Source organism: Suricata suricatta, chromosome 2 (genome assembly GCF_006229205.1).
Source record: "Suricata suricatta isolate VVHF042 chromosome 2, meerkat_22Aug2017_6uvM2_HiC, whole genome shotgun sequence".
Classification (NCBI taxonomy): Eukaryota; Metazoa; Chordata; class Mammalia; order Carnivora; family Herpestidae; genus Suricata; species Suricata suricatta.
In genome coordinates, this window is record NC_043701.1 from 176,982,773 (window position 1) to 177,006,182 (window position 23,410).

Consider the following 23,410-nt stretch of genomic DNA (forward strand, 5'->3'; position numbering starts at 1 on the left):
ATTTTTGAGAGAGAGAGAATGTGAGGAGAGGAGGGTCAAGAGAGAGAGAGGGAAACACAGAATCCGAAGCAGGCTCCAGGCTCTGAGCTAGCTGTCAGCACAGAGCCCGACACAGGGCTCAAACCCATGAACCATGAGATCATGACCTGAGCCGAAGCTGGACGCTTCACTGACTGAGCCACCCAGGCGCCCCGCAAGCCTGCCGTTTTCTCCTCCATCACTCTCAGATGCTGTCTGGAAGTCTCAAGAAGTTTCAACTGGGAACATACGTCTGCCCCTCCCATCTCCGGCAATGCCTAAATAGATGCTACATGGTCCTGAGAGGTACAGTCAGAATGCCAAATATGGGAGCAATGAATCCTTAGGAAATCTAAGTTGTATATCCGTCTGCTTACAAACTCCTTGAGACTTTTCAGAGATAAGCAGCACATGTGAAAATAAGTTATTGTGATTCCCACCCACCCATCTGTCAACATGCAAACAGACTAGACTGTAACATTCCCGCCTTGCTCTGAAAATATTTTCATAGACTCAAACTTCCAAGCAAGCGTGACTTTCCCTTATGAAGAGCCAAAATGCAGATTTCAACTTGCAGGTTTAAGGCTTTAATGCCCCCCTCCCAAATCCAAATCATGTTTTAAAGGTATTTTGGACGAGGCACTCTAGAGAAATGGAGAAGGGGAGAAAGGAGAAAAAAAAAAAAAAAGCCAGGGCCCTAGTGGTCTTAACTATGATTTCAGGAGTTGCAACTGACCTTCTGAATGATTCCCTGAGCACTGCAAGTGTTTTCTGCCCTAATCACATAAAAACCGATAATACCAGTGGAGCCTCTGCAAGCACACGAGTGAGTCAAGGAACTAGAGAATACAGAAAATCATTCATGAACGCTCCATCACCGAGCCGGGTGGGCCAAGCAGCTGTCCGCTTTGAAAAGCAGCACCAACAGAGGTAAGGGGTTATCAGTGCCTGTTGAGGACACGAGGTGTGTCAGGTCAGAGCAGCCACGGAGGTGGAGGTCAAAACCGAGACCACTGCTCAGCACAGACGGTCTTAGGAAGGATCACGGGGTCGGGTGGCCTTGTCTTCACCAAGTACGAGCGCTGAAGAGCAAGCTCTGGGCAGACAGACCCTTTGCTCCAGACTTCGCTCCTTTGCTGCCGTTCACCACCTACCCCTGTATCACCATCAAGACCGTCTTGGTCTGATGGGGGGATAGTCATTCTCACAGTCACAGGTGGAAAGTCTGGCAGTAAAGTGAATCTGCAGGCATCAGACCCCCAACAAAGGAGAAAAATCTGTACTCAGCTTTGGAGAAGCCCTGCTTTCTGCTCCTGGAGGGGCCACGTGCTTGTAGGAGAACCAGACAAGAGGCTGGGTCCCCGCCAGGGAGGGACAAGCACCTTCTGGGCACAGCGTATAGAAGGAATGCTGGGAAGGAGCAGAGGTGGTTGCTAAATGTCCCAGAGCAATGAGAATTCTCCATCTAAATCCTGCCCCGGCCCCTGCCTCTGGGTGCTGCCCTGGAACTGTGTGCTGAGATGCATCCAGAAGAGGCAGGGCCAAACTCTGGGATTTAACTTGAGGCAGGTGGGCCCTTACAGAGACCCTCCCTCTCCCCCCAGGCTCGCCCGGGTTATCAGAAATGGGACTTTCCTGGACTCTGAAAGAACTAAGCACACGGAGCGTAACTGAGGGATGAAGCCATAGGCCCTAACGTCACCACGTCCCGTAATCCCGCATTCAGCCGTGCTGTAAATATTCAGTTCTTTGAGCCCCCGCTCAAATGTCATACCCATAAGCCCTTAATCACGACTAGTGCCTGTCTCTGGACCCCATCCAAACTGTCAATGTCTTTCTCGAGCCTGGATCCAGATTTGGCACACGGCACAGTCCAAATGGGCTGACCGTGAATTGCACGGCCATCGTCTGCCTCTGCCCAAGACATTAAATCTTGGCATGTGCAGCCCAGCATACCGCTGCCGTTTTTAACCCTAGGGCAGCTCCAGTCTCTCGTTGGGGCTGGGGCATTCCACGGGGGAGCCTGCTTCAAGAGCGTGCGCTCCCTGAATACGACCTCCTGGCGACGCGCTACAAATATTAATAAGTTACCATTTGTGAAACGCTTTCACAATGGGGAACACAATTACCAAACAAGGGGTCTCTGCCCTTTCGGAGACCTTGGTACTCAATCAATATTGCCCTATGCAGCCCTGTTGATATTTGCTCTTACCTCATGGCTCCAGTATTTGATTCCTTGACATACCACCAATCCCAAATTTTATGAGCTGTGGCATTTTCCAAATGGACGCCCTTAGAAGCTGCCAACGGTGGGAAGGCTTGACACTTGTGCAGAGGATATCCTACCATTAATTAGTGGGCGCTTAATGACAAGCTGGGAGAGTACAAACAGGAACTCCATCAAGATGGGGAACGGAGGCACAAAGACTTCTTGGGTTTCTTTTCTCGACACTCGTTTCCAAACCACGATTGTGTAAATCCTAAAACACTGGCCTTCCAACAAAAATGTAAGACGTCCCCTTCAACTTTTTTTTTTCTTTAAATATTCATTACCTTTTCAAGTGCTACAATTCCTCTGCCAGTTAGGTCAGAGGCACACACATCTTTGCTCCCACAGAAGAGGGAATGTAAATACCCAATAAACATATGAAAAGATGCTTAGCCTCATTAACAATCAGGGAAATGCAAATTAAAACAATAATGAGACACTGTTATTCACCCGGCTGATTAACAAAAATTGGGAAGATCCATGTCACTTAGAGTGTAAGGGAAAAGAGACGCCCATGGAGGATAGGAACATAAAGTAGGAAAAAACCTTTCGATAAAATAATTTGGCAGGGCCTGCTAAAATTAGCAACACATTTTTTTTTAAACCCAGTTAATTCCAATTCTAGAAACCTAGCCTACACTGAAAACAGCAGGATTCCTTCAAGGCACATGAACAAGCTGATTGCTTTGAGCATGCTTGTAACAGCAAAACCGAATCCAGCAGGAAGAGAGCCATTAACAGAACATTGTTCATCCAATAGGACTTAACTCATTCCAACAAAATAGCATGCGGTCATTAAAAAGGAGGAGGTATTCTTAAGTTCAGACCTGGGGAGGTATCATTTATAGTTATTGATAAATGAGGGGCGCCTGGGTGGCTCAGTTGGTTAAGCATCTGACTTCGGCTCAGGTCATGATCTCGCAGTCTGTGAGTTCGAGCCCTGCGTTGGGCTCTGCGCAGACAACTCAGAGCCTGGAGTCTGCTTCCAATTCTGTGTCTCCATGTGTCTCTGCCCCTCCCCCACTTGCGCTCTGTCTCTCTCTGGCTCTCTCAAAAATAAATAAGCGTTAAAACAAATTTTTAATAGCTACTGATAAATGAAAAAAAGTCGGTTGGATAAAAATGTGTATTCAAGATTCCACTGTATAAATACATGGGCATGCGCGTTTGCGCACGCACGCACACGCACACACACACACCCCTACAGGTGCCTATAGCCCTGAATCTATAAGCCTGACTGTATAAACAGAGCTACAGTCAGAAAGAAAATGTACTTAATTGTTAGCAGTACATTTCATATAATTTAGCGGTGTGACTGTGCATGTTGTTCGCCTGTTTCCTACTTTCGCTGTTTCAAATTCAAACAGGAATTGCACAAATTTGACCAAAAAGTCAAATAAAACCTCTCCCCGCCTGCCCTGCTCCAGAACCACCGCATCTGGGTGGGAGGGCCAGGGTGCAGAGTCAACCTGCACCACCCTTCCTGCTCACCCCTGCCCGTGGCCGAACCTCTGTGGAAAACTCATCATTAGTTTTCATCTGCCAACAAACAGAATTAGCGAGCGTGAGGCTTCAACACGAAGTTCACTGAAGACTTTTAAAACGTAACTCTGCAATACGGAACAAAGCGGACTGAAGCTCACGGCCTAGACTCTTGCCCTCCTAACACAAAGAGTGGATTCTGCGAACATTCACCGACGTCAGGCGAGGTGGGCCAGACAGGTTTTTTCAGCATTCCTCTGCTACCTAAATCTTCCCAGGTGCTGGTTAAACACCCAGCTACCTTCAGGTCACAACGGGGAATGTAGATTTAGTCTGTAAGACGCCAAAACACCCAAGTGAAAGGTGAAAGGTCAAAGACCCAGGCTGTCACCTGGATGTTTGGTTTCCACAGTGCAAAAAAAAAAAAAAAAAATCTGGACATTTCCAAATACCTAGGTGTTCGATAACAAGCAGAATAAACATCCAGAAGCTAGATAGGAAGTTTTGCTCTGTGCCAAGTCGACGAACACTGTGTCCACGTGATGACAAATACTCCCAACACTTCCTGCCACCAGGATCAGGGTGCAATTTATGGAGAAAGGCAGCAATCCCTTGGCCCCTGGCCTTCATAAAGGCAGCCCACGAGCTACAACATTAAGCTGTTGGCATTAGGATGCATAAAGTCCTGCTGTCCCGCGCCAGACCCCATCTTCCACAGGCTCCGGGGTCTCAAAGCCACGTCTCTGGAGGCGTGCACAGACGGGGCGTTCCTGTGCCTGGGCTGTGGCACTACCCGCTGCTTACCACCAAGCAGATGTGGAGGCAAATGCCCCCCGACTGCTTAAGTTCCCAAAGTCTGCTTTTCGGGAGGTGCCAGGAAACAGGGCGGGGAGAGCTCCGATGCTCTAGGACACGGCTCCAGAAACTCCCCCCACTCAGGGAACAAAGCAGGGATCTCACAGAGAAGTGGGAAGAGGATTATAAAATGCAAGAAAAGCAAATGGGATTGGGTGGACACTTACTGCCTTTTGAAATTAACTCTTTCAAAATCTCATGACCTTCCTGAAGAAAGCTAAATGAAGAACCACCAGTTGACCCAGCAATTGCATTGCTGGGTATATACCCAAAGGAACCGAAAGGACTCAAATACATACTTGCACCCCCATGTTCACACAGCTACACCATTCACATGGGCCCGAAGGTGGAAACATCCCTAGTGCCTGTCAACAGATGAACGGATAAACAAACGGGGGCCTTATTCACATAGTGGAGTATTATCCAGCCACAAAAAGGAATAAAGGTCCAGTTCTTGCTACCACACACAGAAGGACAGATACACACAAGGACAAATATCCTGTGACTCCACTTACATGAATTAGTGCAACAGGCAAATTCATAGAGAAATGGCGAATTACTGCCTAACGAATCCAGAGCTTCTGTTTGGGGTGATGAAAAATAAATGACAAGTGTATTTCACCACACTTTGTAAAACTCACATACATGTCACGGAGGTGGCAAGAACAGGATCATATGCCCAGCTGTGCTCTCAACAGGACACCTTTGGGCCAACTGATACATCTTGTTGGGATGCCGGTACTATTTCCAGGGTTCTAATTCATCACAGTGTTTTTTATAGAAACAAGGAACCACAGCTGAAGGAAGTTTAGTAAGAGCATCGACTTTGGAGAAAACCACCTGGGTCCAAATGTCGGCTCTGCCGCTGAGGGGTCATGTGACCAGCCTCCCCTGTAAAAGGGGTGAAACAACAGCGCCCCCCTGTTTGGGCTGTGTAGAGGACACAGGGTCATGGCAGACGGGGGTGCGGGGGACCCTGCACGGTCAGGACATGCGTGAGCAGTCGGTGCATGTTGGCTGATAGCAACACACACCTGCTGCCTCATCATAGACGCCCTGATCTGGGATTAAAGCTGAAATGTCTCAGCCGAGAATGAGCTCAACGAAGTATAAATACATTAATAAGGACATTGGTAGTGATTTCCCCAAATACACAGACTTTGGGATTAAGCATAACATTCAACCAAAAGTCTCTAATATGACATGTAAGTAACCTGGAAGATGTAAATCTATACCCATCAAAACCACCAGTGTTTCATTGTGATTATAAGAAAAGAGGTTTATGAGAGGTTTAAGGGGCTCCTGGGTGGCTCAGTTGGTTAAGCGGTCAACCTCGGCTCAGGGCGTGATCTCACAGCTCGTGGGTTCGAGCCTCGCGTCAGGCTCTGTGCTGACGGCTCAGCGTCCACCCAGAGCCTGCTTTCGGTTTCTGTATCTCCCCCTTCCTCTTCCTGCTCGGTCTTTCTCTCTCTCTCTCAAAAATTGAACATTTAAAAAAAAGAAAAGAAAAGAGGTTTTACCCTGTCTTTTCTTGGACCTAAAATAGACTAGGAAATGAGAGCCCAAACTGCGTCATGCTTCGCTCTGCTCAGGGGCTCCGTGGGCGTTCCGACCTCCAGATGCCCGACGCCACGAGCCCTCGTGCCGGTGCCACGGCCAGGCGGAGGGACTGCTTTGTCCCCTGAGTTCTCTTGGTTCTTATACAGTTACTAAGTGTCATGAAACGCAATTTTTAAGAATACTCTTCCCCTCTATGCTTGAGTCATTACCTGGGAACGACTTGGGAACTGAGGTGATCTATTAATTACCTCGGTCTTGGGGCTCTCTTCTGCATTAAATTGTAATTACTGTTCAGAGCCCTAGGAAATATCTAGCCTGAAAGGCAACCTCTTTCTTAAAAAAAAAAAACAAAAACTGCGCTATTGTTTATGGTAAAAAATGGTTGATGGTTATGCTACTAAATCACAGTTGAAAGGGGATTACGTGTTCACGATCATCCATCCAAACTTGTCATTTTAAGGATAGGTGACCTGAAACACGAAGAGCTTAATAACAACTTGCTCACTGTCGAGACTGATGAAAAAGCCCAGGCACAAGCACAATTAGGGAGATAGTTATGCTTCAGATCAACCTTTACCACCATAAATAATACCATCCAACCAGCCTTTGCCCACATACTAAGAAAAACAATAATATGGCTCTTAATCACCTAAGCAAGGCTCAGCATGAGTTCTTTGATAAAGAAGACTGAACCATACCAAAGAGCTCTATTGGTCATTTTAATTAAAATGAGCTTTCGGTCCCATTTCATAATTCTCTTTGATTTTGTTTTGGTTTTCTGTGTTCCCTTCACTGGCCACCTCCGCGCATACCACTTCAAACTAAGCCATGGATGAGGGCCAAGGTGCCTGATTCATAAACAGGTAGAAAGAACTAGGCAGACAGTTGAGCTAGCCATGGTTTAGAGAAGGAGATTTATGAAGAAGAAGAAAAAAATCACAGAAATAACACACATTTGTTTGCGGAAACTTTCAGGTCTTGCTTTCTGGAAAAAGACATCTTGGAAAACTTGACACTTTGCTTCTTCCTTCAGTAAAGTGGCAAAGGGATAGGAGTCAAGGGAGAGGGACATTTGGACACAGGGCTGTCCACGTGTCCATGAGATCCCTGCTTTAGGGGGTGTGCATTGTATACACCGGTTCCCTCGGTGTATACAGCACCGAGGAGCAGAATTCTTCAAAAGCGCCTGTAGGTAGTGTCTGAACGTCCAGCGGTAGCTGCCAGGCTCCTGATTCCACCCTGCTCAAACCCTGGGGACGCTTGCACCAGCCAGAGAGCTTGGACCAGCAGGAGGTTGGGGTGTCCCAGCCTCTGTGACCACCAACGACTTCATGACCTGGGGACCCTGGTTGGGTCTAACACATCATTAGCAAAACTTACACTTTAGGTAACTATGATTTCGCAGGAGATGAGAAAACTCTGTCTTTCCCCTGCAGGTCCCAGAAGCCCCTGGGACTCCATGGAATTTCTGAGAGAACCAGTATCCCCCAAATCAACATCCAATGCCATAACTACTGTGAAAACTCCTTACTAAATCCAGGCTGACTACCTTTGGGTTTGATGGAGTGACAACCCCCACAGCCCAGGGCACTTAGGCATTGCCACAGACTCTTCTCCAGAGAAAGTCCAGCAGGGCCAGAAATGTGCCCGCATCACCTCCAGCCAGCACACCATGTTCCAAAAGTACGGTTCTCTCCCCCAACTTGCTTTTAAGATTTTGTTTTTTAAGTAATCTCTACACTCAATGTGGGACTCAAACCCACAATCCCGAGGTCAAGCATTGCATGCTCTGCCAACTGAGCCCAGCCAGGAGCCCCTAGAGCAAAGTATACTTAAGATTTTCGCTCCCATGCACTCAAATTCTATTCTTTCACTCCAGAAATGGCCCAAACATGAAACAACAAAAAATCTTTTGGTCATCTGTGCCCCCACGGGAATAGGCTAAAGGTACTCTCCTAAAGGTTCCTCACATTGCTTTTAGAACACAGGTGTGGGGCGCCTGGGGGGCTCAGTCGGTTGAGCGTCCGGCTTCAGCTCAGGTCACGATCTCCCAGTTCGTGGGTTCGAGTTCCGCATCGGGCTCTGTGCGGACAGCTCAGAGCCTGGAGCCTGCTTCAGATTCTGTGTCTCCACCTCTCTCTACCCCACCCCTGCTCATGCTCTGTCTCTCAAAAATAAAATAAATGTTAAAAAAAAATTTTTTTTAGAACACAGGTGCCCTTCAGTTAGTAGGATGTTGTCCTCAATCATGAGAACTGAGCTGCACCTGTTAAAAATCAAGCAGCATTTCCTCATCAGACGCCTTTCGTCTCCTGGCACATTTATAATCACTAATTCAGATTCGCAAAAGGCTCCTTCCCCGTAATAATGAGGTTGGTCCTATTTATTTTTGAGACCAGGAGTTTCTGGAGGCTCATTCATTCCTTTACCTTCTTCCCTCGGCTGTCTTAAGTGAGGAAATTAGTTAACCACCAGGATTCTGACCACCAGCCTTCTACTTCAGTCCTACTGAAATGAATCACTGGAACTGCATCAATTATGTTTTTGGAGAGCATTTGGTGGTTAGAATGATCCCCAGGGGCCAGGACAGTAGCAGTTTTTAACTCTGGCTTTCCAACCAGCACCACCTAATGGAATCTCTGTCAATCCGTCCTTTACAAAGAAAGCAAGCCGACCGTCCAATCTCGTTGTGCCTGGTGTGAGGATTGACCTAAGAGTAAAGAGAAAAACCGCCCTCCTGCCAACGGATCCCACCTAACAAGCAGGAGTCGTGGAAGCCCCGCAAGGTGCGTTGACCTTCCAAAGGTCAAAGGCACCCACCTCTCAGCAGGGAACCTCACATCTGTTTCACACAAACTGCCCCAAATGTGCCAGGAATCTATTCACAGGCTTTTCCCTATTGTCCTCTGGGATGGAGCTTTAGATGCTTTTTCTTAATGTTTATTTTTGAGAGAGAGACAGAGCACGCATGCATGTGCATGAACAGGGGAGGCGCAGAGAGAGGCAGGGGGACAGAGGATCCAAAGCAGGCTCTGCACCAACAGCAGGGAACCGGACGTGGGGCTTACACTCACAAACCGTGAGATCATGGCCTGAGCCAAAGTCGGACGCTCAACCAAACGAGCCGCCCAGGCTTCTAGATATGTCTCCGTGTTAAAACAAAAGTCACAAAGTTTTGAAGAAGAAAACAATCCTTTAAAGATGAGATGGGATGGGATTTCCGAAAAGGGCCCCAGGGCACTTTCTGCGGAGGGGAGGCCCATTCAGCCACAGCAGTGACGGGCCAGAGCTCAAGTACCCTCTCAAGCGACGTTGGCGTGTGAGGCACAAGTATACAGCGGAAAAGTTCTGACTTTCCCCGGGATCCACTGCTGCCGCCAGGATATCCTCTTCTACCTGGTTCTCAAGAAGCTGGGACCAGGCTAGAGGGGCCTCCATTTTACCCTCCTGCAGGTTTCCAAAATGGCTCCCAGAGAGTCCCCAGGTCTCCTCATGCTCTGGGGGAGTTAATCTCCTCCCCTAATGATCTACTCCATAGCAGAAGACAGCCAAAGTGGGGGGAGGTCACACAGAGGCTGTGACTTCTATCTTCTTCACACACTATCTCCTCTTGTCCGGTCTCCCCAGCTACGGCGCCAAGAGGCCCACGGCACGAGGAGCTGAGGGCGGCCTCCAGTCCACAGCCAGCAAGGACCTGAGGCCTTTGGGCCAACAACCTGCAAAGAAGCGAATCCAAGAACCACGGGAATGAGTCTGGAAGCAGGTCCTTCTCCAGCTGACCCTACCCATGAGACTTCCAGACTCAATCCTTAGTTACGATCCTGTGAGAGGCCTTGAGATGAAAGGCCCAGCTAAGCCACACCTGGATTCCTGACCCACAGAAACTGTGAAATAATACATGTTGTTCAGGGGCACCTGGGGGGCTCGGTCGGTTAAGCATCTGACTTTGGCTCAGGTCAAGATTTGCGGTTCATGAATTGAAGACCCGGTTCATGAGTACAAGACCCAGGTCGGGCTCTGTGCTGACGGTTCGGAGCCTGGAGCCTGCTTCTGATTCTGTGCCTCCTCTCCCCCACTCTCTCAAAAATAAATATAACAGTTTTTGAAATTTTAATAAAAATAAGTGTTGTTTAAAGCCACTGGTCTTGGGATAATTTGTTACACAGTAATAAGTAACAAATGCCCCTATTCACGCTTTCCAAACACACCAAAGAATGTCACGGTAACCTTCTTAGGGAACCTCTTCGTCTTCCTCATATACTGAATTCCTCAAGCCTCCTCTTCCAGACTAACTAACTTGGACCTTCTGTGTCTCTCTTCCTGAGACAACCTTCCTTCAAACTCAGCCCAGAATCTGTTCCTGACCTTCTTTATCGTTAGCCTCCCAAGGAGCCCACATCATGTCCCACTGCACATCCACAGGACAATATGCTCTTCTGACTTCAGTCCATCCAGACTGTGGCTTTCTCACCGCCTTCCCTATTAGATGAGGAGCCTGTGAGCTGGGGCCGTGCTTTGTCCAGCGCCTAGGACGGTGCCTGCCAAGAGGCTGCTGAACAGACGAACAAAAGCCCGAGTAGGCCTTCACAGGCCTTTTCAGGCAGATGGTTATTGATTTCTACTTCCCCCTCCACACCTCACCCCTGCCTGAGTGAGGAGATTGCTCTTGACCACGTCTGTGATGGGCTCTCCAGAGCCGTGAAGACGGAGGATGGAGAGACTGCCTCTGTCATCATGGAAGCCTTCTCCCTTAGTAACATTTCATACCCCAGTGTCTAAGCCAAGTCCATTCCCTGTTCCTACAATCCTGCTCAAACAGGGCAAGTACAGGTTTGCTTCTCTAATTCTGCTCCAGTTTGAATGTTCCAGACAAGAAAGCATAGAGAAAACAGACTCTCAACTCTTCTCACATAAAGAACGATGCAAGGGCGCCTGGGTAGCTCGGTCGGTTGGGTGTCCGACTCCTGATTTGGGCTCAGGTCATGATCTCACGGTTCATGAGATGGAGCCCTACACTGGGCTTCGCACTAACTGCTCGGAGCCTACTTGGGATTCTCTCTTTCTCCCTCTATGCCCCTCTCCCCACTCATGCCCTGTCTCTCTCAAAATAAACATTAAGAAAAGAACAGTGCAAATGGGAATTATGCTTTTAAAGTACATGTGAGCCCAGGAATGCCAGGGTGGCTCAGTCAGTTAAGCATCCGACTTGAGTTCAGGCCATGATCTTGAAGTTCACAGGTTTGAGCCCCACGTTGGGCTGACAGCTCGGAGCCTGGAACCTGCTTTGGATTCTGTGTCTCCTTCTCTCTCTGTCCCACTCACACTCCATCTCTCTCAAAAATAAGTGAACATTCAAAAAGAAAAAGAAAAACTTGAAAATAATCATCATAATAATAATCAAACAAAATAATAAAATATCATCTGTGGAAATGACTGATTATGATAATTACTGATTTTTCTTATTTTTTTTAAATATCCCTTCTGGTTCAACTATTTAAAAAACAGATTAATAAAAACATAAGAAATAGAGCACTTTGAAAACCTGCTTTTACCTTATAGCCTCCAATGCGATGTTCCTGCTTAAATTCCTTCCCGTTTTTCAACCACCTCATAGTCGGTGTTGGATTCCCCCCAGCTGGACAGCGAAACTTGACCGTGTTGGCCGCAGGGACCGCATGCAGCCGCTTCTCCATCTTCTCTGTGTTGGTCCAGTACGGCGCTCCTGCAGTGGAAAACAACATTATCGCATACAGAACGGGAGAGCTTCGTTTCCATGACATGGAAGATCACTTCGCTTTGTATGTGAACGATCGGACATTTTCAAAACCTCTGGGTAATATTTACATTAGGAAGAAACTGTTCTGAAGTCTAGCAGATGGCCCAGCAGAAGGTCCCTGGAGATGGACTTCTTGTTAGTTTCTGTTTCTTAATGGGGGGGAAAAGTGTTTGAGGTGTGTGCCAGAAATATAAATTCATGTTGAACCATGCTTTGAAATGCTACTTTATACAGACAGTGACAACCACGGCAGCTGAGTCCTCCAAAATGTGTCATTTTAGATCACCACACCTAGCAAGTGACCGCATACACACACAAACTAGTGGTGCTCAACGCCATTTCCCCACTGAAGCTTTACTTTAATGCATCATCCTAATGTAACTGATTCAGGGAGGCATCAGTACCTTCCCAGTGCTTTACATGACAAACCAAAAGGCCCTATCACTAACTATGTTTTAATGTTTTATTTTTGTTTTTATTTTTTTATAAAAATTTTTAATGTTTTTTTTTTTAATTTAAGAGAGAGAGTGAGCAGCGAGCGAGCAGAGGAGAGGCAGAGAGATGGAGACCAAATATGAAGCAGGCTCCAGGCTCTGAGCTGTCAGCACAGAGCCCGATGCGGGGCTCAAACTCCTGAGCAGTGAGATCATGACCTGAGCAGAAATCAGTCACTTAACCAACTGAGCCACGCAGGTGCCCCTATGTTTTAATTTTTTTAATGGAGGAAAGAGTTTTTTGGTGGTTGTAATGCCATAATTCTACTACCAAGTCTGAGCAAAGAAAATTCAATAGGAGGCCACAGATTATGTGTTACATACAGTTAAGCCCTCTGAATGGCCCACAAAGTCATGGATATAAGTGATTCTTCAAACTCAAGAAAGAAAACTTTCCTAAGTCACCAAATGAAGAGCATTTGACCTAAATAAGAATGGCAGCATCAGTCCAGGGTACCACCATAACTCACCATGCCGGCCAACAACGGCTACTGAAGCACTGTTGACTGAGTGCTTCGTATTTTCCACACAGAGCTCACAAAGCTCTTGCCTGTTTAACATATTAATCCTGACACCAATCCGATGAGAAAGGCATTATTATAATCCCTGTTTAGAGATGAGAAAACTGAGGCACAGAGAAGCTACAAAGCTAGGAAGAGACGCAGGCAGATTTGAGCCAAGGCAGTCTGATTCCAGAGTCTTTGCCCCTCCTCTCCAAGGCTAGTTAAGAACCAGGTTCTCCAAGGGGCTAGATTGCATCCACACTTTCAACCGCTCTGGTGTTTAAGATCAGAGCCCAGCACAGCAGTCTGGGCCAGGGGCACACTGCCTTCATTTTATCACTGCCCAAAAGTTCCACTGAAACCCTGTACATCTATTTAACTTTTCACAGGCATGTTTCTGTCTTAGCAAACCAAAATTCCTCTAAAGCATCCATCCACGGGGCCTTGGACATTCTAGAACACCCTGGAACACTGAAATTCTACAAGCCTGATTCACAACTGTGCTTACTGCTCATGAGGCTTAGACCACACTCCGCAAACCAGACGCAAATGGGCCCAGGTAGGGGTTTTGTCTCCGATACAGCTTTACGGCCCCCTCCCTCTATTCCGTGGAGGACACAGCTCGCTCCTAGGGGTAACAAGCCCCGCCACTTAGCGGCCAGATTTTCGTGGTACAATTAGGGATTTGGATAAACTGCATTCAAAACACCTACCCCCGTTGGCCTCACCCTTGCTCTTGAAACCTGGCTCCAAAAGGTGGAGCGGAGATTTCTTAACCAGGGCAGGCTGTACTTCTTTACTTCTTTACCCTTGTTTATCTAAGTGTCAAGGTGGCGGGATACAGACGGCGTCCACACAATGTGCCAAGACCATGCAAGCAAGGCAAGACCGAGGTGGTCAGTCCTGCATGCCAGGGAAAGAAAGGCCTGAGGATAGTGGGGTGGGGGTGGGGAGCCCCGGGTGAAAGAACAGGGCTACACTCTTTCCTCGGAAATCAGTTGTGTCTGCAACAAGTAGACAACTTGGTAGCCATTTGGCTTGGGGTGTCAAATGCCCTTCATCAACACACCCATTCTTCCGAGGGTTCACCGGGGAGCATCTGATACCATTCATCACAAGACTCCCAGGGCCTGGTATATACTGGAGCAAGTTCAATAATCTTTCATTCTAAAAGCTTCTACTTAGAAAAATCCATCCACAGCCACAGCCACTGAAAAGAAACCATTAAGAGCACAAAATAAATAATGAGCTTTGTTGCTACACAAAGACTTTTATAAATCTGACCTAAATGAAAAGCATACCTCATGCTGTCAGGTGTCCGCACTCATGTCATTTGTTTAAGTAAACACAATAGCCTATTCATACGAATTAGTTAAATATTAATGCAGTGACTCTTTCAGATAGCATCGATTACGGCTGGACTGATCCTCTGGAATGTCTTTTCTTTTTTATAGAAAAGAAATCACCAGATACGTGCTTACATTCCATTAGGCGTGGTTTTTACGTTCCCTAAAATGCTAAAAAAAAAAAAAAAAAAAAAAAAAAGTAGGATTTAGTTTAAGGCACGAGGAACGTTGCTCTGTTCCTCCCTCGCTGGACGGAGCCATCAGGGAGACTGTAACCCACACCGGGATCACCCCAAACCACATGAGTCCGCACAGTCATGGCCTGTGGCAACGGCACCCTGGCAGCCAGCACCTTTGTCTTGGCACCTAAGGCATGATTTAAGGACAAGGGTGAAAGAATTTTGCTGGAATTTCTGGCAGGAAGCCACATCCCTGGGGTAAAATTTCAATCGTCAAAATGGCACCTATAAAACCTTCTCATTCGAAATAGACACACGGCCACGAGGCAGTGTTAGGGGCACCATGCTTGTCATCCAAAGCCGCAGAGCTCCACGGCGGGTGGGGCACCGTCAAACCTCATCAGAGGAGCAGAAACGGATCTCCTATGGGGATATCACTTGAAACATACATCTGCAACTTTCTCTCTTTCTGAACACCTGTAAATAGTGACTCCACAGAAAGGCCATCGAGCCAAGTTCTCAAAGTTTTCTGTGTGGCAGTGAGGGGCCACCCCAGTGCTCTGCCCAGTCCCACTCTGAGTGAGTGCCAACATCACACAGGACAACACACTTCTGTGACTAGGCTTTTCTTTACGATTTTTGAGCTCATGAATTTTTTTTAATGAACATGACACTGAAGGGGAGGGATTATTTTATTATTTCATAATGGGTCCTCCTGAAATAAACTGGTTTTATGTGAAAATGGAGAACCTGGAAGGTCTAAAAAAATAACTGTCCCGGAGGACGAGCCCTGTTGCGCTTCCTTCGTCGGTGGCCTCATGTCTTCTGCAGATTCTATTCGTTATTTCCTGCCATTTTTGTAGTCTGGACACATGCAAAAGCCAGCTACCACCCGCCTCCCCCCAAGAATGATAATGCAGCTGGTGAGGGACCAGGACCAGGCTCCTCAGCAAGCCCCTCTACCTAAGGAGGCCTCTTTTCATACCACAGCTAGTGAATAGTGTGAACCTCCATGCAGAAGAGGAACTCACTTAACAAATTAATGATCTAAAAAACGAACATACAGTAGGTGCTCAAGACGAAGGTTTCCTCAACAACTTTATAAAAGACGAAACTACAAGCCAAGTCTCCACCATGTTGTTTCAAAGAAGTATCTGACTCTCCACTTAATGTATCTTCCCTGGCATAACCTTAGGGAGGTAAGAAAAGTGAGTTTAAAGTCAATTAGTAGAAAAGGAATTGTGGTATAAAGCTTGGATGGCATAAAAATATGAATTATACTAAATTAGGAGTAAACAAGTTGAACCTCATGACAGGTTGGTCCAGTCTGCTCGGACATTCTCAGATCTTCTGATGTAACACGTAGCTGAAGAATGACGCTCTCTTAGTCATAAAATACTAATAATGAGGTTAAAAGAACAGTAAAACCCGGCCAAAATTTTAAAAATAAGTAAAATCCATCATCCAGGGGTACCTACTCACTATCTTTTTCTACACTGAACCACTTACTGTATACTAGGGATGATGCTAGTAGAATTGTACTTTTAATTCAGCAGTCCTCTCTTAAAATGTGCTGGTTAAACAGATGTATAACCCCACGAAAACTTCCTCAAGGTTCCCTCAACACACCACCTCCATCCCACAGCAAAGACTCATCGAACTCCTTTGCTGGGCCACCTCTCTTTGTCATCTACGTGTGGTTCCATCACCAAGGTGTCCCCATACTGAAATTTATTCCATTCGATGTCTTCTGACCAACTAGAGTAGAGCACATGGAGGGGACAGCCTGAGTGGTCTTCGGCCCGTAGAGCCTATGGAGCCTATGGAGTAGGCACCCAAGTGGAAGGATGGATGGATGGATGGGTGAGTGGATGAGTGGATGGATGGATGGATGAGTGGATGGGTGGATGGGTGGATGGAAGGGTGGATGGATGGATGGGTGGGTGGATGGATGGATGGGTGGGTGGATGGGTGGATGGATGGGTGGGTGGGTGGCTGGATGGCTGGATGGATGGAAGGAAAAATGTACCAGAAGAACAACTGTTTTAAAGTTTGAGCTATAAAATGAGGGAGGTGAACTGAGTGTTCTGATAAGCCCCTTCCCCATTCTAACATTCTGTCCAGGTATTCCAGGCAGATATTGACTGTGTCAACAAATGGTTGGATTAGAGGGTTTCTTATAATAACTTAATGAAAACACATGGGTTGACCCCACAGAAGGCCTTCCATGCCCCAGTATGAATCTCAATACAGATGTCCAAGGTCTATAGTCTCCTCTCTTTCTGAAATCACAAAGAGAACACAGGCCAACGGTTTAAAGGAAAAACACGGAATCCTATTACCACTGTACCAGTAGGCCTGGGTGACCATCTGGTCCAAGGGCTGACGTGATCAATGTCATCCAGAAAGGTTAAGTGATCTGATCAAGGTTGCATGGCCAATGCCAGGCTGAGGCTAGACCCAGGACTCCAGCTCCCTGGGCTGTGCTCTTTCAACCACTCAGGCTGCCCTTTGAACTCTCCCATGGTAATTAAGTCAAAAGTTCAAGATTTATGTGAGCTGTGGACGCTAATGACTGCCAACTGTATTTTTATTGATGCAAAAATAAAAAAAACAGAGCCTGTTTCAGCTCCTAGATTAAGTCTCACAAACTCCCTAAAGCCCCACTAAGGCCTATGTCTTAAGTCTATAATTAGGGCCTTTAAAAATATCACTAATCAGGACATTTGAATGCTCTGACCCTGACTGGGTAGGGGTGGGAAGAGGTCCCTGAGCCCCATCCCCCATCCTTCCTGTAGACCGAGGTTCATGTTTTCAGTTTTGCATAAACGAAGAGAAAACAAGTCCAACAAAATACGGAGATGTCAGTGATGGATGTGTGACTATGGGGGTGGCGGGTTCTATTTGAGAATCTCATTAAAAACAACAATTTGCTGACCGGTGAAACATTGATAAGAAACACATTAAAACAAACCAGGCAAACCCACCTTTGAAATGCCTGAGTCCACTGGGCAGCAGCTGCCCCGTGGGAGTTCCCAGGCTCTGCCTTCAAAAGAAAACCCTCCAGGTGTTAGGTATGCTGGGTGACCACAGGGGAGGCCAAGAAAGAGATAAGTCAATCCAACCTTCCAGATAGAACACCAACCCCGGCTTTTAGGGGATGGGGCTTCCAGTACCAAGAAATGTTAAAAAAAAAAAAAATCAGGAAGGCTGTGTGCTTTTGTTTTGTTTTGTTTTTTATTGTTACTATTATTTTCAATTCCTGGTAACTGCATAACATAACTAAGAAACCAACACATTTACCAACTTAGCCATAAGCCCTACCAAGTACAAATCCCAGTGAGACCAAAGGTGACCGTAAACAGTGATTATCAGCAGGTTCATCACCGAAAAGAGTGTGGAATCCCAGGCCAAGTCCCTTCATTTTCCCTAGCGAGTTCCAAAAACAATTGCCAATTGCCTTTCTCCCTGACACAGAGTATGGGCACCTGCAGGTCTCAACAGGAATGAAACCAAAATAGAAAACTGTCTCGTCTCTCTCCTCACTCGAGAAAGAACTACTCCGGGAGCAAGTGTCTTGATCAAGCTGCCTCGCCCTCGATTCCCTCTAGTCCAGCAGTCAAGCTGGACTTCGTCAATCATGGTCTCCCAAGAACTAAGGCGCAAGCACTTCAGAAAACTAACTACTTAAACACAAGCTTGAGGTAATAAAAATCACTTGGGGAGAGACAGACATGCGTGTCTACTTGTGTGTGGCCAGACAGCTCATGAAGGTACCTGGTACCTTGGGGAGGCAAGAACTCAGTAAGTGATGCTTTCCCATGGTAAAGGATAAACCCTGAACCTTTCAAAACCTTCAACCTGAATGCATTTCAAGAATTAGCATTTGAAATTGCAAATTTCTCTCCAGAGAAAGTCTGTTCCACTAAAGGGCATATGTAAGCAGATTATTTCCTGGCAACCAGGCTTGCAATGACGTCACAGAACTGCTCCGCTCGGGGAGAAGCTGAGGGTAAGGTGTGAGGTCATCAGCTAGTCAGCTGCTAAAATACGACCTGAGAATGGCCTTCACATCTGGGATGGAAGGACCTGACTTACAAGGCAAAAAGAAAAGTCAATCAAATCAGCCCATTGCAGGGATTTTCAAAGCCTGTGCAACAGGATGTTAATAAAGGCTGTGTTTTTAAAAAATGGGTCTTATGGTCAATACGTTGGGAAAAGCCAAAATTAAACAGATGTTTCACTAGAGAACACTGGAGAGTAGGTATTACACTGATGGACCCCATAAGTCTCTAAGAAAGGGTCAGAGTAGGAGGGATTTTTCAAATTCATTTCAAAACACAACTCATTCTTGGCACAGAGCTATTCTGGACTGGAGTTCCGAGGGATAGACTTTGGGGAGCACCGACTTATTCTCTTCATGGTACAGACCAGACCTGAGCATTACTCTGTTTGTAACGAGTCCGTAAAAGATATCGATGAGAGGGGCGCCTGCGGGGCTCAGTCGGTTGAGCATCCGGCTTCGGCTCAGGTCATGATCTCACAGTTCGTGGGTTCAAGCCCCACATCGGGCTCTGTGCTGACAGCTCAGAGCCTGGAGCCTGCTTCAGATTCTGTATCTCCCTCTCTCTCCCTGACCCTCCCCTGCTCGCACTGTCTCTCTCTGTCTCTCAAAAATAAATAAAAAACATTAAAAAATTTTTTTTAAAAAGATGTCGATGAGGACTGTAATTCCACAAAATATTCATTCGATTTCCAGGCCAGTCCTTGCCTCTCCAATAGAGGGTCTGTCAGGAAAGGCGAGTCAGAGCTGTAACGTGAACCAGCCCACGATGCGAAAGAGCAGAACACATGAGGTAAGGAACCCCCTTCAGGGCGGCCCACCTTTGAGCTGCGTCTTGTACAAATGGTGTGAGAATTAAGGTCAACCTGAATATTGCAAAACATCCCTCTCAAAATCAGACCAGACCTACTTTCGTGGCCCAAATTCCACAATCTCGCCTTCATTCCTGTTATTTTTGCCACTGTATTGGACCACCGGGCTTTCTGTGCTCCGTACATAACTTAAGAAGCCTACCAGGCAGATAAAAGCTTGCCTCCTCACAGCTAACCACCAAAATTAGATAAGCGAAAAAAGCCAGCATCCCGGCAGAGAAAATGACCTGCAACGTAGTTTTCAAGCCATGGGCTGCAGAACGAACATCTACCAACCCAAAAAGAGAGAAGAGAGGGGAAAAAAAAAAAAAAAAACCTTAGAAAAGCCCAGAAATGTCACTGTCAGCGCAGGGTCACTAGAGCATCATTTGTTAACTTCACTGAAGAGGAGCTTTCGAACACGCCCCAGTGGCGTTTCGAGACAATCAGAAGGCACCAAAGGAATCCATCTGGACACAGGGGCGCTTTCCAGGTGGCTGAAAATGCATGGAATTCGGCGCTTCGACAATTTTCCCTATTAATCAGGTCAGGCATTTGACACTGGAGGTGGCAAAAAATTGTTTTAATGGCAACATCCCCTTCCCCGCCTTGCCAATCACCCCGGCCGTGGCATTCCTCTGGCCACAGAGGCCACAGCTGCTTAATCTCCACGGCCCCAGGCTGCACCTGTGAATCAGACCGGCCTAATCACACTAACAGATGGCAGGGACCAAGTTGCCAGCTAAGCGCTGCTATCACTTTAAATCGTGTCTAATGTTTCACAGGCACCAGACAGAGGCAGTTCCTGACAGCAGTATCTCCCTGGTACAGCTAACACCAGCCCTTAATCACCGCAGAGCGCCCACCGCAGGGCAGACGCCGGGTCATTCGAGAGCTAATTACAAAGGACGCTGTCACAGGGCGAAGGCATGGCATGTGTTACGTGCGCTCCACTCCCCGGCCCGTCTGCACAGGCACCGGGCAGTTGGGACCAGGGTTTAGGATGAAAACTTCAAGGTCCATGGCAGGTAATGCCTCCCCAGTCATCAGAGAGAGCAGCAGTGCACGCAGTCTACTTGTTCCGTAACCTATACCTTGCTGTTACATTTTCCAACTTCCCTAGTGCGTCACGGACTCTCAGAGGTGGTGCTGATCACCAGGAAAATGCAGCTCCCGGGCATGCCAACACGACCCAGCTGCTGCCAGATTCTGACATCCCACACATGGGCACCACCTGAGGGCTGTAAGCTACAGGGCAGGCAACCTCACTGCCCCCCCTACCCCGCATCGTCACCCTGGGGACTGTGATTCAACACGCAGCAGGCCTACAAGCGAACACGGCTTTGCCTTTCGCTCACTGAATCATGAACCTCCAACCAATCAAACAGGAACAATAGTTCTCTCTCCACCTTAAGGGGCTGTTGGGGGCACTGCCCGAGCCAGCACCCAACCTGCCCAAAGCCAGACCTCCAAAGCCAGGTCACTCATTGCCTCCCGTGTCAGAGCCAAAGAACTAACAAGGAGTGAGTGATGTCGCTCACCCCCAGTTTTATAAACAGGAGCTCACACAGTGAACTCCGGCTCAAGGCATATCTACAGGTGTGAGTCCCCAAGTCAGGGCCTCTCGTTCGTCACTGCACATGAGAATCACCCCTGACGTTCCCAATTCAGTGGGTCTCGGTTGGGACTTTGGCATTTCCATTTCTAGTTAAGTTCTTAGACAATGCTGATGCTAGTGGTCCAAGCCCCAAATGCCAAAACGATGAATACTATAAACCAAAATGTTTCCCCTTTTGCCTAAGCTGCTAGGAGACTCAAACAAATCCAACTCCCCCTTTCATATGTCATCCCAGGTCCCTAACAGTATCCATTTTCTCCTCTTGCCTTGGAAAGCCCTGGGCCTATTTTCATGACGGTCTTATTATTTAAGCCTTGCTAAAATGTATTAAATTAAAGTCCTTCTGAAAAAATGCAGAATAGGACACCGAAGCAGAGAAGGCCAGCGACCAAGGTACAATCGGTGTGGAAACACTCAAGCCGCGTTACAGAAAGATAACTAACGTTCCATTTGATGTTCCTTACTGGACACACACACTTTTCTGAGCGCGGTGGAAACACAAACTCATCTAATCCTCGCAACAACCCCGTCAGATGTTGTTGGTCCCATTTTAGAGTTGAAGAAGTCGAGGCCGAGGAGTTAAATTACTTGCCCCAGGGTCACCCCACTTAGAAGTGACGCCAAGTTCTTCTTCCCCGAGGCCTCCCACGTGTCACTGCTCAGTGCTAACGGCCTGTAAAAAGCAAAGAGCACTTGCCCGTCCTTCTCCATCACTCCCTACAGAGTAAGGCCCCCCTCCCTTATTTCCTCCCAGAGTGCAGGAATGTTTGAAAAGACACGGTTTCTCGGGGCGCCTGGCTGGCTCAGTCGATTCAGCGTCCGACTTCGGCTCACATCACGATCTCGAGGTCCATGAGTTCGAGCCCCGTGTCAGGGTCTGTGCTGACAGCTCGGAGCCCGGAGCCTCCTTTGGATTCTGTGTCTCCCCCTCTCTCTGCCCCTCCCCCACTTGTGCTTTGTCTTTGTCTCGCAAAAATAAATAAATGTTAAAAAAAAAAAAAAAAGGCCACGGTTTCTCAACTTCAGCACTGCTGACATTTTGGACCAGATCCTTCTTTGTTAAGGGCTGTCCTGTACATCGTAGGATGTTTGTTAGCAGGGCCTCTGGCTTCCACCCACGGGATGTCACTGGCATCCTTCCCTTCCCCCCACTTGAGACCACCAAACATTGCCCAATGTCCCCCAGGGGAGTCAGAAGGAGGAGAATCCCCCTCGGCTGAGACCCACAGAGTCAAGCCAAGCACCATCAAAGGTTACGAAGAAAACCAGGGCGGTACATGTTTCTTCTCGTGCTATGCCTCCGAACAGCGAGAAACCAACGAGAAAAAGAAATTCAAGGAAAGAAAACTGGTAACTGCTTTCAAGAGAGTGACTTCTGACACAGCAAGAAAAGGACAAACAGTAGCGAAGGGTGTACAGGACACTGGTTTATTCTCAGATCAGAAAGTCAGGAGAGGAGACAGAGTGGAGGAAAGTCAAGGGCCGCAGGGCACCATGTTCCGGAGAGTGGACAAGCCGGCCCGGTGGGAAGCCCGGGCTCTGCTCTCTCGGGGACCTTCCGAGACGGCCACTACTTACTCTTGTTGTTATTGGTCTCACTGACAAAATCCTCGGGGCCTTCTGTGTCGTCCTCATCATCTCCGGATGAGATGGCATCTGTATTCAAAAGAATATATCCGTGGTTGTGTTTTTGCAAAGCAAAAGGCTGTCATCACGTACAACTTAGTCCTTCTGGAGAGGGAAGGCCACAACCCAGGAGCCCCCGCAAAAGGTCTGACTGACATCGTGTTTAGTGAAGATGGTTTTCAGGGGCTTAAATTTTCTCTCCACGAGGACAGTTGGTCCGTATTAGGATTCCCAATGCTTTCTGCTTTCGCATTTTTAAAACATACTGTCAGGCTGGATATATTAAAACTGGAATCAAGTCCCCAACAAATTTACTGATTGTGTGGTTATCCAAAGATTCTTCCCAACAACACCTTTCAGTTGTCAGGATCCCCTTCAAGAAGGGAATTAGTGCCCTGTAAAGCGTAGCCCCTGTGTGGCTTTCCATCCATTTACACACTTCTGAAAGCAAATCTTTAAACTTTCCCTGCATGGGGAAAAATCAAGGAGAGGAACTCGGGTTTTGATAAAAGGAATCCGAAATCTTCCACATCAAATTGCAATCCTATATTCTAACTGCCAAAGATGCCAGCAGTACGGGGGTGGGGGTAGGGAGAAGATGTGTTTTCTACTTCTATAAAAGCATGCTGTCTTAAAAGAAAAATGCTCCTTTGTACATGAGAATCGTCATTTTTAACGACCAGCCTCTCTGGTAGAGCTGGTCCTGTGGAAGAGCTTCAAAATCAGGTTAATAACAAACTAGGGAGCACCGTGCATGGCATCCAATTAGC

The 23,410-nt window shown here is 47.3% G+C and overlaps 1 protein-coding gene across 7 annotated transcripts in view; it reads right to left on the reverse strand.

Moving 5' to 3' along the window:
• FGFR2 (fibroblast growth factor receptor 2) overlaps nucleotides 1–23,410 on the reverse strand; it is a 111,503-nt gene that overhangs the window by 58,893 nt on the left and 29,200 nt on the right. For 5 of the 7 annotated variants that reach the window (XM_029932705.1, XM_029932703.1, XM_029932701.1 and 2 more), the window contains 2 exons: nucleotides 22,593–22,670; nucleotides 11,737–11,906 (listed from right to left, as the gene is read on the reverse strand). In XM_029932705.1, coding sequence (XP_029788565.1) covers nucleotides 11,737–11,906; nucleotides 22,593–22,670 — 248 coding nt within the window. The remainder of the gene's footprint in view (nucleotides 1–11,736; nucleotides 11,907–22,592; nucleotides 22,671–23,410) is intronic. The other 2 variants (XM_029932707.1, XM_029932706.1) reach the window with 1 other exon arrangement.